Below are 14,924 nucleotides of genomic sequence, written 5' to 3' on the forward strand. Positions count from 1 at the left end.
TTCGTAACTTTTTGAGGACTAATGCCATGCAATAAATGACAAGACTATTAAACATATAAGAGACATATTATATTGTACACAAATAACGTCTAACGTTTCTTTTAGAATAATTCTATTTATTTTTATTATCATAATAAATGGCAAAGAGTTTAATTATTATAGAGAAATAATTGAAAAGTTTATTAAAGTAGCTCATGCTAAGTAGAAGTAGAACGCTAAAGTGGCGATCGGTAGCAACGCTACTTTTATATATGAAAAAAAGTAGCTAATTAATAGCGCCGGAATTTATTTCAAGTAGCTGTAGCTTAAAAAATAAATGATTATTTAGCTAATTTAAAAAAATAATTAATTAATAATTTAAAATGATGAATAGAACCAATTTTTATTATTTTATTTATTTTTTAATATTAGCATTCATTTTTTCGGGTGGTAAGCTCTATTGTTGTGTAATCGGTTAATTTTAGCCGATTCCAAGACGGCTCAGCCGAGTTTTTAGATAAAAAATTGACTGCTAATTAGGCTTAGTTCAAAATGGGGTTAAATCTAATTTGTCAAAAATTAGGCATTAGCTAAGGAGTTCGGCTAATCGTCCGTCAGCGTTACTATCACTTTACGCAGTAAATATAAGTAATTATATAAAAATAATTTTAATAAATATAATAGGTATTAAACTAGGCCTAGTGCTGTGTAACGCTCACAGAGAATTAGCCGAACTCCAGAATGGATGCTTAATTTTTGACCAGTTAGTTATGGCCGATTTTCCGGCTAAGCTTAATTCGGTTTCGCCGATTTTTAGGCTAGTGTTCTCAAATTTTTTGATGATATTTCAAATGAGGATTATAAAACAATCATAAATAATATTGATAATAGAATAAATTTGTGCGATCATCTTTATCAGATCACACAATATTTAAAGATTTCCTTCTTTAAAACTGCTCTTCATAAAATAAAATGCCCTCTATCCCTCTAGATCTCCTGTTGAAATATTATTTAGTCTAGCAAAAGATGTTTTTAGCGAAAAATGATGTTTTTGCTAGATGAACTTTGAGAGACATCTTCTCTTTAAAGCAAAACAAAATATATTAATTAAAATTAGATATAACTAAAATATTATTTAATTATAAAAAATATTTTATTATGTGAAATTATTGTTACATTTCAAATTTCAATAAAAATTTTATTTATTATAATAAAAATATATATATAAGGGAGAAAAAAATTTGGGTTATGTTTTAAAATAGCTACTAAAATAGCTACACTATATTAAAAATATAAGTTATAGCATGTTTTTTAGAAATAGTTAATTAAGAACGAAGCTGCTTTTTTAGATATGTCGTAGAGCGTTACCCTTTTAAAGTATCGTTAGCAGCATTGTTATTCAATTATTGACAAGTTATAATAAGGATACCAATGAAGAGCACAATATAATTTATAAATTACTTCTTTTCCATTTTCCAACCAAGGAAATTGATTATTAATTTTTTTATTTCTTTTATAAAAACCAATTGAATTAAGCAGATTTCTGAAAATAAGTTTAACAATATTATGTGCTGTGTAATGCTGATGATATGTTTTTTACATAATATCCAAAATAAATTTTCAGAAAATTTGTTAAAGGATGAAATTTAAGTATATCAATTTTTTATAGGAATTTATGGAAAATACATTTACCGATGGATAAAATTAGAACATTGGGAAGTTATAAATATAGTAGCCGATAAATTTAAGATCATAATATTGATATAGTATTAAGGGTTTGTCCTGGTTCGACTTATTACTAAACAGCTGGCTGCCGGAAAAATTTTTTAAAAGAACTAAATTAAAAATACAAAAAAAACGAGAAAATAAATATGAAAACAATGCATCCAAATATTTAAAACAAACTAAAAGCTGTTTATATAAGCTAAATACCATTAAGTATCAAAATTAAGTCGAAGGCATTTATTATTATTTTTTTCTGAATTTGTCATCACAATCCATTGTTAATGATTACTGCTTTTGGCCTTTTACTTTTTTTTCCATTATTATATATTAAGATGATGCAAATTTATTTAAAATTTACTTATGATACGAATGTGAAATTAAATAATGTTTATTAATTTGTTTGATCAAAATATCAAATATAAATGTATATTATAATTCCTATGATAATTCTGCTCTGGATTAACAAAGGTGAGTTGATACAAATAATTGACACTGTCATCTTGATTTTTTATAATATTCTAATTTCGATTTTGGTCATGGAGTTATGTCATACATTTTTTTTAAACATTCAATAATAAATTCAATGTTTTTTTAATATTTAAAATTATTCATACTAGTGATAGGCCTTTTTTATATTAAGCACGAAATAACCGCGATGTAGGCTAGGCTCAAGATATGTCTGATTTACAAAAACGTAATGTTAAATTATACAGCTATGCCATCATTTAGTGATAAATTACGGATCGCTTGGAAGCATTGCGGTATTTCACGCTTACTATAAAGCCCTTAATTATATTAGATGTTTTTTATGATATGTTCCACAAATTTGATCGAGATGAAGTTTATATACTTTCCCTTTGTAAGTTTTGGAATGACTACTATCATTTCTATAATATTGAAAATATTAATTAAAGGGCCCGAGATAAAGGCCACTCCCCTAATAATTGCATATTATCCGAATTGGGCGAGATGGAGAACTGGCCATTATTCATTCCGATTGAGAGATGTGAATGGCACCTTGATAACACATTTGATATATGCTTTTTTAAAGCCAACATCCAATGGGAAAATAATTATAGAAACCCCGGGTAAAATATGACATTGAAATTTTTATTCTTTTTATTAACTGGTTAAATAATTTACTTTTAGTTATATATATGTTTTTTAAATTATTCTGTTGAAATTTTTAAAAAAATTCTTAAGAGGGAAAATGGAAAACATTTTTAGAGATCATAAATATAATCGTTAGATTCTTTTAACTCATAAATAGCAATGCCTAACTTAAGGATTTTTATAAAAATAACTGTTTTTTCTAGGTATCTTATTAGCATTCTGAAATATATTTTAGAATAAATAATTTAATTAGGATCGATTCGATTTAACTTAAGAAGATGCATTAAGAACAATTAGAATACACTTTATTTCATTTATTATAAAAAAATCATATATAATTGCAATTGTTTATCATCAATTTAAAATTTTTATAAATCGTAGAAGATTTTTTAGATTTGCTACAGTTCAAGGATAAATTTCCGAATGTTAAGATTATTTTGAGTGTCGGTGGAGCCGGGAATTATTCAATTCCATTCAAGTTAATTATTATATATTAAAAAAAACTTATTTCTGATTTTTTTTCCCAAATATTGACACTCTTTAGTGATATAGTTTCTAGCAAAAATAGGATTAACAATTTCGCCGAAAATGCCAAAAATTTACTTTTGAGTAATAATTTCGATGGTTTAGATCTAGATTGGGAATATGCGGGTGTCAATCAAAAGAATGGCTTCATGTTATTAATTAAGGTTTGTAAGTTTTTTAAAAAAAATTTACAACTAAGTTTTTAAAGACTTTAGCTATTAAATTTAAAAGCGATCTAAAAAAACCACTACTCTTATTAGCAGCTGTATCGTCGAGCAGAAATCAAATTATCAAAAGTTACAATATTAGAGAAATGAATAAGTAATATTTGGAGTTAAAAATATATAATTTTATTTTTACTTTGTCAAATTTAGATGTTTTAAAAAAACACCCAAGATCATTTTAAATATGTTCCTGGTGTAATAAAAATACATACAATGTTAACAAGAGAGCATGATGGTGTTGTTAAGTCACTACATTTTAAGCTATTTTTAAGCTACATCAATATCTTAGCCAAAAAATGATTTCCTAAGACCTCTGGATTTCCTCAAAAGATGGGAGTTTACACTTTCTTGGGTAAAATCTCAAAGGCTTTGTTACGCTTGGTAATATTGATTTAGCCGTATTTAAAAATCGTTTAGAATAAGATAATTTAAAATAGTTTTTTCTAAAAATTATTTCGAAGTAAAGTGGAAATCCGAGGTTGTCTGAACGATCTACCAATTTTATCGTTGTTCTGGCGCCTAAAAATGGGTTCATGGTTCTGATCCTAAATTTTAAAGCAATGAAAAAATATATAAGTAAACATCCAATCTAACTCGGGTCGACCGGACGAACATGTCGTTCAGAATTTAAAAGACATTCTTTTGGACTCAATTTTAACTTTGATTTTAAAATTTAGTTCGGACCGGACTTGGACTAAAATTTAAATTATTTTGCTTTCTGTCAAAAAAAAGAGAGTTCAAATGTTAACAATATCAAAAATTACTAAAACTAACGAAATTCTAAAGTAAGAATTAACTCAGAAAGAATAACTAAAGAAAACACGGAACTGAAACTTGGATCTATATCTTTATTAAGTCACAGTAAGTAAACATTCAAAAGTTTATTTAAAATTGAACATCATAAAAATTACAAAGTGATGATCTATAAAAAAAATCAACAATATCTTTTGTTCTCTAATATCGAAAAATGACTGACATTTCTTTAAATATATATATAAATTGATTGACATTCTATTATAAAAGGTATCATTTATGACACTTTCCTTATGTTTTTATAAATTTAAATATTTCCTGCATGAATAACACACATTTTTCTTTTCTTTTTTTACAATCAGCGCTTTTAATTTTTAAAATTATATTTAGAAATGTTAAAATTTTTTAGCAAATCCAATAAAAAAGATTAAATTAAATCGGATCGGATCGGACTATTTCTAAAATAAAAAATTTGGGTCGGATCTGAATTTTTGAGAAAAAAAAATACTCAAGTAAAATCAGTCGGGCAGTGAATTTTTTTCTCGAATCGAGTCGGACTTAAAAATAGGTCTGGCTCAGGGCTCTAAAATAATTAAGATAAATAATACAATATTTAACAATATGCTATATTATATAAATTACTTGCAACTTTAGTTGGAACCGGTTCCCAAAAATTTCCGGTTATTTTGCTTTGTAAATTTGTCCCGTTTTGGAATCCCAGGTTCCGGTTCCAAACTCTGGCTAGATCCCTAAATCGTAAACACCCAAAAAATTATAAAAACATGTAAAATTTTTAAAAGATATTTGGATTACTTCAATTTGATGAGTTATGATTTCCATGGTTCGTGGGGTAATACAGTGAATCACAATAGTCCACTGAGAAGTAACGATATGCTAAGCCTGGTAAGAATATTTCTATATTAAACATAGGCTTGTCCAGGATCTTTCTATTGAGGGGGGGGGGAGTACTTATAGGTGGGAGTTTTTCGCCATAAATTTTATTTGATTGGCAATCTTATATTTTTACAAAAATAATCTTTTGTTCTCACTTCATTTATTTTATAATAAAAATGCTTTTTTCTAAAAAATTTCAATCAGACGATATTTTAATAAATTATTAATTTTTACTTATTTTTCTAAATTATTGTTTCTTGTTATATATTATGTGGGGGGGGGGGGGGTTATTAGCTTGAAAATGATATTTATGAGTACAGGCAAATTTCCGATGAGGAGGGAAATTTCCCACCCATTGGTTACACGCTTTAAATTGTTTATTTATTTACAAAATCTAAATTATTATATCCAGGAATACGCTCTCAATTATTATATATTAAATGGTGCGAGCGTTGATAAAATCAACATAGGGTTAGCTTTTTATGGACGTTCTTTTACACTCAAAGATCCAAACCAAACTAGCCCCGGTTCACCCAGTGTCAAAAAACCTGCACCTTTAGCTGGAAACATAACCTCAGAATCAGGATATTTAGCATATTTTGAGGTTATATTTTTATAATTAAAATGGATAATTATTAGGTAATGAGTTAATATATATGTAATATGTTATGTATTGTATAGCAATTATAATTAATTCATTGTTTGTTGAAAAATATATACATAGAAATTATTAACTAATTACTTATATAATTAAAAAATATTTGAATATGTGATATTATAAATAAAATAAGTATATCATTTAATTATATGGACAGGGGGCTAATTGACGCATTTGTTTTATATTTAAAATTTTGATCTATATGTAATGTGTTTTTAAGATCAAAATAAAAAAATATCAATATGTCATATTACATTGCACTAAAAAATTAACCGTTTTAAATAAAGTTAAAACCCTATTTAAAATCTAAGAAATTTGTTAGAATCATATACAGCCCTACCTCAGTTTCGATTACTAGCTTCTCAAATTCAAAAATAATTATTTTATCTCTTATATAAAAAAAATTACGATTAATAAATATTTAGCAAAGGACAATTTTGTTTCCTACTTGTTGATTTGAGTACTCGGATCACGAGGAAGGGGGGGGGGGGTAAATTATTATACTTTACTTAATTTGAAGTTAATTCTGAGTGCAGAGATCTTCTTGTAATCTTGCCATGTTGGTTAGAGATATTTAAGTCCTTTTGGTTTACCTAGTGCGCCTATATTTTAGTGTTTTATTCAATATCTTTTAAAGAGAATTCAAAAAATATTTTTTTAATAATTTTATAGATGAATATCTGATCAGATGTTTTATTTAGCCATGACGGAATTATAATAAGTATTTTACAGCCTTGTCATTTTGTGATTATGCCAAGCTCAGGCTTTCATACAATGATTTATTTTAGTATTTTTGTATACCATAAGTTTTAATTTTTAAATAAATATTAAAGGATATCAGCAAGGATATGTTATATATAAAAAAAAACAACGAAATAAATGTCAACGATTTTACATGTTTTTCCTATATTACAATTTCATTTTTTTAAAATTATTTTAACCAAAAAACGTTTATTAAAATCTGTTGTCTCAAAATTATGAATAGGGGAGACTGGGGTTAGTCGAACCAATTTTTACAAAATTGGCTATAGCTCTTGTTGTTTTATAGATAATATAAAAAATAATATATGAATGGATACCTAAAACTATACTCTATAAAGGTGCCTTATAAAAAATCTTAAATTTTTTTTAAATATTATATTTTGTAAAAGTGAAAATTTTGTTCAACAAGCTCCAATAGCGGGGTGAGGCAAACCACTTAAAAGGGCTTCCGAAACCATTGGTTTTTTTAGGCCTAATAAATTGAAATGCATTTTTATTTATTAATAATGATATATATGGAATAATTTTATTGTTTTATTGTTCAAAATATCATAATACTTATAAATTGAAGCTAATTACATAAATATTGAAACTTAATTTTGGCTAATTTGATAAACATTTTGGACATAAAAAAATATGAATTTTAAAGAGAGATTAAGATTTCTTAGCATAAATCCTAAATACCAATCATAAACAGACATGAAATTGCCTTTCAAGATTTTGAAATTTTTTATATTATAAATTGCCATAATTGACGTGTATGGTTTAGCAAACCCCGCTAGCTCTAAATTGACAAATCATGATTGAAATAATATCTAGATTTGATAAATACTCATAAAACTTACCCAAATTATAGAAGAATGTTTAAACTTTGTAATATTTAATTTACATATAAATGATTATATATTTTAATTAAAATTAAAATTCTGTCATGTAAAAATATTTTAAAAATTTTAACAAAATTTTATTTCTTAAATAAAATTTTTAGTAATTAATTATTTCAAAATATATTTTGTCCATAGATGTATACTAATGAAAACTATATTAGGATAAAATTTTAACCTTCTGGTGTATTTAATTTTAAAATGAGATTAAGTGGTTTGCCAAGCCCCGGGGTTTACCTAACCCCAGTCTCCCCTACTGCATATTAGTAATTTAATTAACCTTTTGCAAAATTTTTATCACCCCTCTTCCTCCTTTAAAATGAAACCTAATATGCCACCAGGAATATATTATCACCCTCGAAAATTTTATTCTTCCCCTACTCCCCCTCCCCTTCTACCAAACTAAATCAAAAATAATAAAAAAAAGTAAATCAAAATCAAAAAGAAGAAAATCGAAATCAAATCTATTAGTCCATTCAATTTTTATTCAAATAACGGTCTTTACCCCCCCCCCAATTTACATCAATACATTCTATATTTAAACTGGAATGGTTTTGTATAAGGCTTCTACAAAATTCTAAGAATGTAGATAAGGCTGGAAAGGAAACGATTCAGAATAAGAAGTCTTCTTTTAAATCTCGTATTTTTCTTATGATAAATTTGTGGATAATTTAGAAAAGGATTATTTATCGAAATTGCAATTGATATAGAATTAAATTTAATCAAATTTAAATTCTTATTCTAAATGATTTTATATTTTATCAAAATTAAATGAACCCAACGGCAAGCATAAATTTTAAGGTATTTATAATAATTTATATTAAATATTAAATACATTTAAAAAAATAAATATTTCTTATTTTAACTTCAATTTTTTGAATGTTTATTCGTTTTTTTGGATGTTTAAAGCATTAGTATTTCATAATTCCTAATACGATCGTTAGTTGATATATACTATTATGGTTTTCCCCAAAAAATCAATAATTAGCTCGGTTTCTTTCACTGAGGCTCCTACCGAAAGTTATCACTTAGTTTTACTCATAGGATTCTATAATATTTTTTTTAATATGAAAACGTAGATTAAAGATTTAAATTGGACTGAAAAATGGGATGACTTTGCTAAAGTACCCTACACTTTTAAAGGGAGAGATTGGATTAGTTATGATAATCTTAGAAGTTATTCTTATAAGGTATGGATGTTATGATATTTTTTTTAAATAAAACTCTTTCTTTTTTAAATTATAATTTAGATAAAATATTCTTGTTTGAAGAAAGTTCGAGGCTATATGTTGTGGGATATATCAATGGACGATCTAGCCAACAATCTTCTATTCCATATCTACAGCACATCAAAACTGATTTGCGATAAAATTAATCTATTTCCATCCTAAATATTTTGATTTCTACAAAATAACTTTTTATAATTATTATTTTTCTGTTTTTTCTTATTTTGATTATTATTTTTTACAATTTATAATATTAATTCATAAAAATAAAAATGACTGGATGTAAAAATAAAAAATCTGGACCGGGTTAGGCTTAAAAATACTTTGAAAAATTTTAAAGAATAAAATACTATGTCTAAAACATCATAAAATGTAATTCGAAAATACCAAACTACATCGAAAAAACATAAAATAAGCTTTAAATAAAAAAAATGAAAAGGTCAAAACATATTTGTGGTTTTTTTAAATTTTTATAACTTCACATTTATGTGACAAGTTTTGGACGCAAACTTTATCAAAATAGAGTAATTAAAATTTTTCTGATATTAGCACAAAGCAATTAGTGATTTTTATTTTATTCACTTGTAAAAATGTAAATTTATATTTTTCAATAAAAAATTTCAGGCAGTGCCTAAAATAAAAATAAATTTTTGGCCGAGCTCAAAAATTGATAAAAATTTTAGACAGGATAAGAATTAATATTTAAAAAATGTAATTTACAATGGTGCTTCCTAGTCGAGGAGCTATAAGGAGGTGATATATATATCATCACTTTAATAAATAGATTTGTATTCAACAATGGTGGCCATTTATAATCGTCTAAAACGACTTTTATTTTAATTTTGGAGTTGCTCAAAATGGCTGCTAAATTATACAAAAAAACTATCTTGCAAAGCTTTCTTAATTTAAGGTTTACTTCTAAATTTAATTTAAGCTTGTTAGCAACTCTTCGCTAGCCTCTTCTGACCCTGAATAGTTATTGTATGATTATAATAATTCATTTAATGTTCAGTGAGAAATTAAATTAGAAAAAAAATTCAAAGTTTCCTGGGTTGAAAATATTATAAAGGTTCGTTTCAATTCTATCAACTTGGGGTACATCTTAGGGGTTAGGCTAATTTTTATATTTATACTTAATAATATTCACATTAGTCACAAATTTATAACAGTATACTCATTAACCTTATTAATTTTAACAATAAATATAAAATAAATAAAGCATTTTAAATCAATAATATATTTCCCAAGAAAATTCCCATAGTGCAATTGTAAAAAGGCAAAAACGTGTCACTTAATTTTGTTATTATAATAATAAAAAAATGACTTAATAAGCGTCCCTTTTTTTATATTTTTTAAATTATGTACCGATTGTCCAATTTATGACAAATTATTGTATTATATGATTTATTAATTTGCTATAACCTTAATTATAAATATCTTAAGCTTTAGTGGATTTTTTTATAATTGTTTTAAAAATTGAGTGTGGATATTCATCCAACTAAAATAAGCGTCATCTATAACTAACTATATTATATAAGTCTATTAAATTAAATTTTAATCAAAATATTCAATCAAAAAAGATGGGTGTGGGAAATTATATTAATTTTCTTTGGTTTAATTTTTTTTCTTCCTTATATATTCATAAAAATTTATAAACCGCTTTAGAGAGAAATTGTTAAAAAAATATTTTATATTTTAAATCGTGAAAAATTACACTTTATTAACATAATTATGGAGGATATTCAGTCGATTCTTGAAAATGAATATGTCGATATGCAAAGTATTGATAGCCAGTGGGTACCAATTGTTTGCTCAAAAAATAATAAAATCAGGTAAAAAAAATATTTATAAACAAAAAAAATATTAATATATTAAATTAATACATTAAAAGCTGTTGAAATAGAAAGTGTGAGATCAACATTTTTTCCAAATTTTAATCCGACAATAGTGTTTAACTATCTTAACAGGCTAAATGATTTATTTGTTCATAATTTCTAAGAATAAAATTGAAAACATTTGAGAAGAAAAAATTATAATGCAATGTTCCAAATTCTGCCATTATATTTTTATGATTAAAATCATCCCTTGCTTTTAAAGTTCTGAGTTTTACTGGTAATCGAGTCTAAAGACATATTATGGGAAAAAATATTATTAAAATCTAAGCTTTGATTAGGAATCTCAACTTGCCCTAATTTCGTGGTGAATCCATAGAGATATGTTTATTTTGAGATTTGAGGACAAAATTTTAGGAGAAGACTTTAATTTTTAATTAAAAAATTTTATTTTTCTTAAAATTTTGAAGAATTATGTTATAATTAGCTTGAAACTTAATAATTTGAACTTTTAAGGTATGATGAATTTTTTTTTAATTCAAATTTAATTGTAACAAACTAATATAAATACTTAAATTCATTTAGGCAATTTAATCTATAATTTGAATACAATTCAGATTATATTTATTTTTACATTATTTTATTTAAAATCAGAATAAAAACATTTGGTCCATAAGGCTATGCAAATGGTTAGGAGCTTTTCGACTATAATTGTTTTAAAATATTTTTTGAATGGGAGGGGGTATATAAAGCTTTTTCAGTTATATAGTGTTCTATTAAATTAGTTACCAAATTATTTTGATATATCTAAAAAGGAACCTCTAATTATCTTTTGTAAGATAATTACAGTAGAAATAATCATAGACTCGTTTTGTCGAAGAGTATGGTTACCCGTTTTCTGATCCCCTAAGGCCAATAACATCATTAGTAAGGGGAGTATGGGGGGGGGGGGGGTCACAGGAGTTCAAGTCACCTTAAAAATTTGAAGAGCTGAGAATTTCGAAAATTTAAAAAAATAATTTTTGAGCACCCTGAGATTGTAAGGGCCTAGTTACGCCAATGCCAAGCACTAAAGTATTTTCCTAAAAACCATACAGGATCTATTTATATATATATTTAAATATTGTCATTCAGATGTAGGTCTTCAAATCGAATGAAATCATCAGTTCAACCACCTCTAATAATTAAAAAAAAACGAAGAGGGGTATATAAAAATTTAGCATCTTCTAATTTATATCTTTTTTTATATAGTTCATAGAGAAAAAAAGACGCGATAAGATTAACAATAGTTTAGTCGAATTAAAAAGTTTAGTTCCTACAGCCATTGAAATGCAAGGCACCACCAAATTAGAAAAAGCCGAAATTTTACGATTGACTGTGGATTATGTGAAAAACATACAAGACAATGGTTTGAAACTATAAAAAAAATCATATTATAGAATTGAAATTTTATTTCTAAGAAATTCATGTTAAATAGCAATATAACCCATTTATATTACTGAATTTTTTTATTTGTAAAGGAGGTGTGAAAATTGACGAATATCAACAGATTTTGCAATACTCACTCAAAGGTTATAAAGAGTGCACTAACGAAATACGATTGTATGCAAACAAAAAGTGTAAAGTTGATATGAACCCTAATTACATAAAAGAGTTGGTCGAGCATCTCGAATATAAAATTCAACAAAAAGAATATATTCTTAACGCAAAAAATAGTAATACAATGTGTACACAGCGCAAGGTATCAAATACTAAAGTAGAAAACGAAATTAAAAATAACATTCAATTATCGCAAGATCAAACGATATTACAAACATCTTCAAATAAGTCTTCACCAACATCGTGCATCCATATGAACATTGATAATTGTTATGAGGGAAATCCTCAATATTCTATCTTGCCTAACTTTGAAATTAATCATCATAATAATGGTCATCATTTTTCAGAATATCCATGTAAGTCGATAGCAGATGATTCGACCGATTTGAATAGTTATATAAAAGTTGAAAACACCTCCAATATAAATAATTACAGTCAAATACCACAACTTTTGACCTACAACTCAAATTATATACCCAATCAAATTATCAATAATGCCCACGTGCCTGCCCCATTTGGTAATTTATCAATTAATATAAATAATATACCGTATTCAATACAACATCCATCATTTAAAAATGATTCACAATCTGAGAAAAATGAAAATATCTCGAGTTCTACAGTGTTTAATGCCCCAGCTCATTCTCAATATACTTGGGGGCGTGAGTTTGTTTTTTAAACATTATGATTTTTAATGATAAAAACATATTTATAACATGGAAATCAATGTGTATTGATAAATCTAACGAATTTATGAGTCCTATAACATTTTATTGTTATATAAATCGATGGAAAAATTTGGTTCTAATTGTTATTTCATTAAGGTTGTTGCTTCCAATTTATCGCTAAAAATTTTAGTGAATCTCAAAAAAGCTTTAATAAATATATAATTATTTCAAAATAAAATTTATATATCCAGTTTAATTAAAGTTACCATTTTTAAGCTATCTGATTCTGCTCACTATAATTAAGTCTTGCAACTCCGAAACCATAAAAAACCTGCTAAACCGCGACTACATAAAAATATTTGAAAACATCTCGAATCCCCCCCCCCCCCAAAAAAAATATCTACCCCCTTAGAAGTCCATCCTTTAGAAAGTTATATCGAGAGATATGCGTATAGTAGAGAAGACAGTCTGGTTTTCGGTCCGAACCAAACAGATGCATACTGATTGGATCAGGCCATGGTCATTAAATAAAAGACCGATCTCCTAAATAAAAAAATAAGTCCAGGACAGGTCTTTAAATTTTTTTTTTTATTTAAAAAAATTTTCTTTTTTTTGCTTACTATTATTTTATTAAATATAAAAATATTTTATGTTAACAATATCAAATCAGTTATTAATAATATAATAAATAATTTAATTTAAAAATAAATTGTGTTTTTGATAAACTTCGTTTTCCTAGTAGATTGCTTAGTAAAAATCAACTAAAAATGAAGCACAAAAACTACAGTTATTTATCTAGAAAAGTAATAAAATATTCACAAAAATTTACTAAATATTATATGAATTGAATAGTAAAGCACTTTTAAATATTAATAAATGACCATTACGGACCATGTTCCAAACTGGAAATCACTAAATAATCTGCTCGTTCCAGAGTCCCGATCTAAGACCGATAGGATCTGACCGTTGCTCTTCACTGCAATAAAGCATATGGAGTAATTCAGGATATGGAATATTCTTATTTAAATGAATTATAGAGCGTGTTTTTTAATTTTGAAAGATTTCATTTTGTAAAATGTATTGGGTTATTTTTAATTAATATACAAAAATTCCTGTAAAAATAGATTTGGATTAACATTCATTTAAAATTTAAAAGAAAAAAAAATGTATGAAATTCATAGGGTAGCTCCATATATATCGAATAAAATTTCACAAAAAAAAGCCCTCAAAAATTAAAAAACGCATGCTATTTTTTAAATTTTAAAGATTTCTTAATAACTAGTGCAATATCGGATCACACTAAATTTCTCCCTAGTATTTAATTCAACAATATAAGTTTTACTCACGAATGTTGAAATTTCTTTCAATCAAATAATCAAGACATTTTAGGATTTTTATGTAATAAATGAGAATTATGAATTTGAGTTAGTTTATGGATTTAATGCAGATCTACCTTGGATTGTTTTATTTCTGAAAAGTCTATAGAGCTTACTTTAAACGAATAGAAAAAAGAAACTATTTAAATTTAAGAACACTAGTTTTAATTTTCTAAATAGGAAAAAACAAAAAATATAATCAGATATACACTTTACGTTAAAAATTATGGAAATTACTACAAAATAGTAAGTATACGATAAAAAATTTAAATATGGAAACGCTAGAATATCCAATTTTTTTTAAATGTATTTAGCAGCGTTATATTTTTGGCTTGCTATCTTTTAACCTTATGAGTTCGATCGCATTGGTGTTGTCTTAGCTTTAGCCTAAGTTAATGTTATATTTGAATAATATTTTGATTTATTGATAAGTCTAATTAGTAAGAAATGTAATTATATATTTTTTTTTAAAATCTGTATGAATATTATAAATAAAAATTAAGTATATTATGAACTAATATTTTCTATAATAAAATAATTGGGGTGTATTAAAAATAGAATAATTGTAAACACAATATTTATTCATCCATATAACGCATACAAATAAAAGTCAGGATATAAAAATATATAATAGAAGTTTCTATATTCTAATATTCTTGGGGAGTTAAACAATACCATCATACATACTTATATAATCTATATAAAA

General features: G+C 25.5%; 2 protein-coding genes across 2 annotated transcripts; both read left to right on the forward strand.

The window, feature by feature from the left end:
- Positions 1–2,011: 2,011 nt before the first annotated feature.
- On the forward strand, positions 2,012–9,042 carry LOC135929604 (acidic mammalian chitinase-like). Its single transcript, XM_065466265.1, has 9 exons — positions 2,012–2,172; positions 2,619–2,792; positions 3,199–3,295; positions 3,362–3,506; positions 3,551–3,663; positions 5,120–5,222; positions 5,626–5,817; positions 8,597–8,707; positions 8,768–9,042. Exons 1-9 carry the CDS (start codon positions 2,127–2,129, stop codon positions 8,906–8,908), a joined length of 1,122 nt encoding a protein of 373 aa, XP_065322337.1. The 5' UTR covers positions 2,012–2,126; the 3' UTR covers positions 8,909–9,042.
- A 1,296-nt stretch (positions 9,043–10,338) lies between these two features.
- Positions 10,339–12,926, forward strand: LOC135929999 (uncharacterized). The gene is made up of 4 exons (XM_065466757.1): positions 10,339–10,575; positions 11,710–11,779; positions 11,827–11,983; positions 12,096–12,926. Exons 1-4 carry the CDS (start codon positions 10,475–10,477, stop codon positions 12,851–12,853), a joined length of 1,086 nt encoding a protein of 361 aa, XP_065322829.1. The 5' UTR covers positions 10,339–10,474; the 3' UTR covers positions 12,854–12,926.
- The last annotated feature ends 1,998 nt before the right edge of the window (positions 12,927–14,924 follow it).

This window comes from Gordionus sp. m RMFG-2023, chromosome 5 (assembly GCF_954871325.1).
Source record: "Gordionus sp. m RMFG-2023 chromosome 5, tfGorSpeb1-WG-v2, whole genome shotgun sequence".
Classification (NCBI taxonomy): Eukaryota; Metazoa; Nematomorpha; class Gordioida; order Chordodea; family Parachordodidae; genus Gordionus; species Gordionus sp. m RMFG-2023.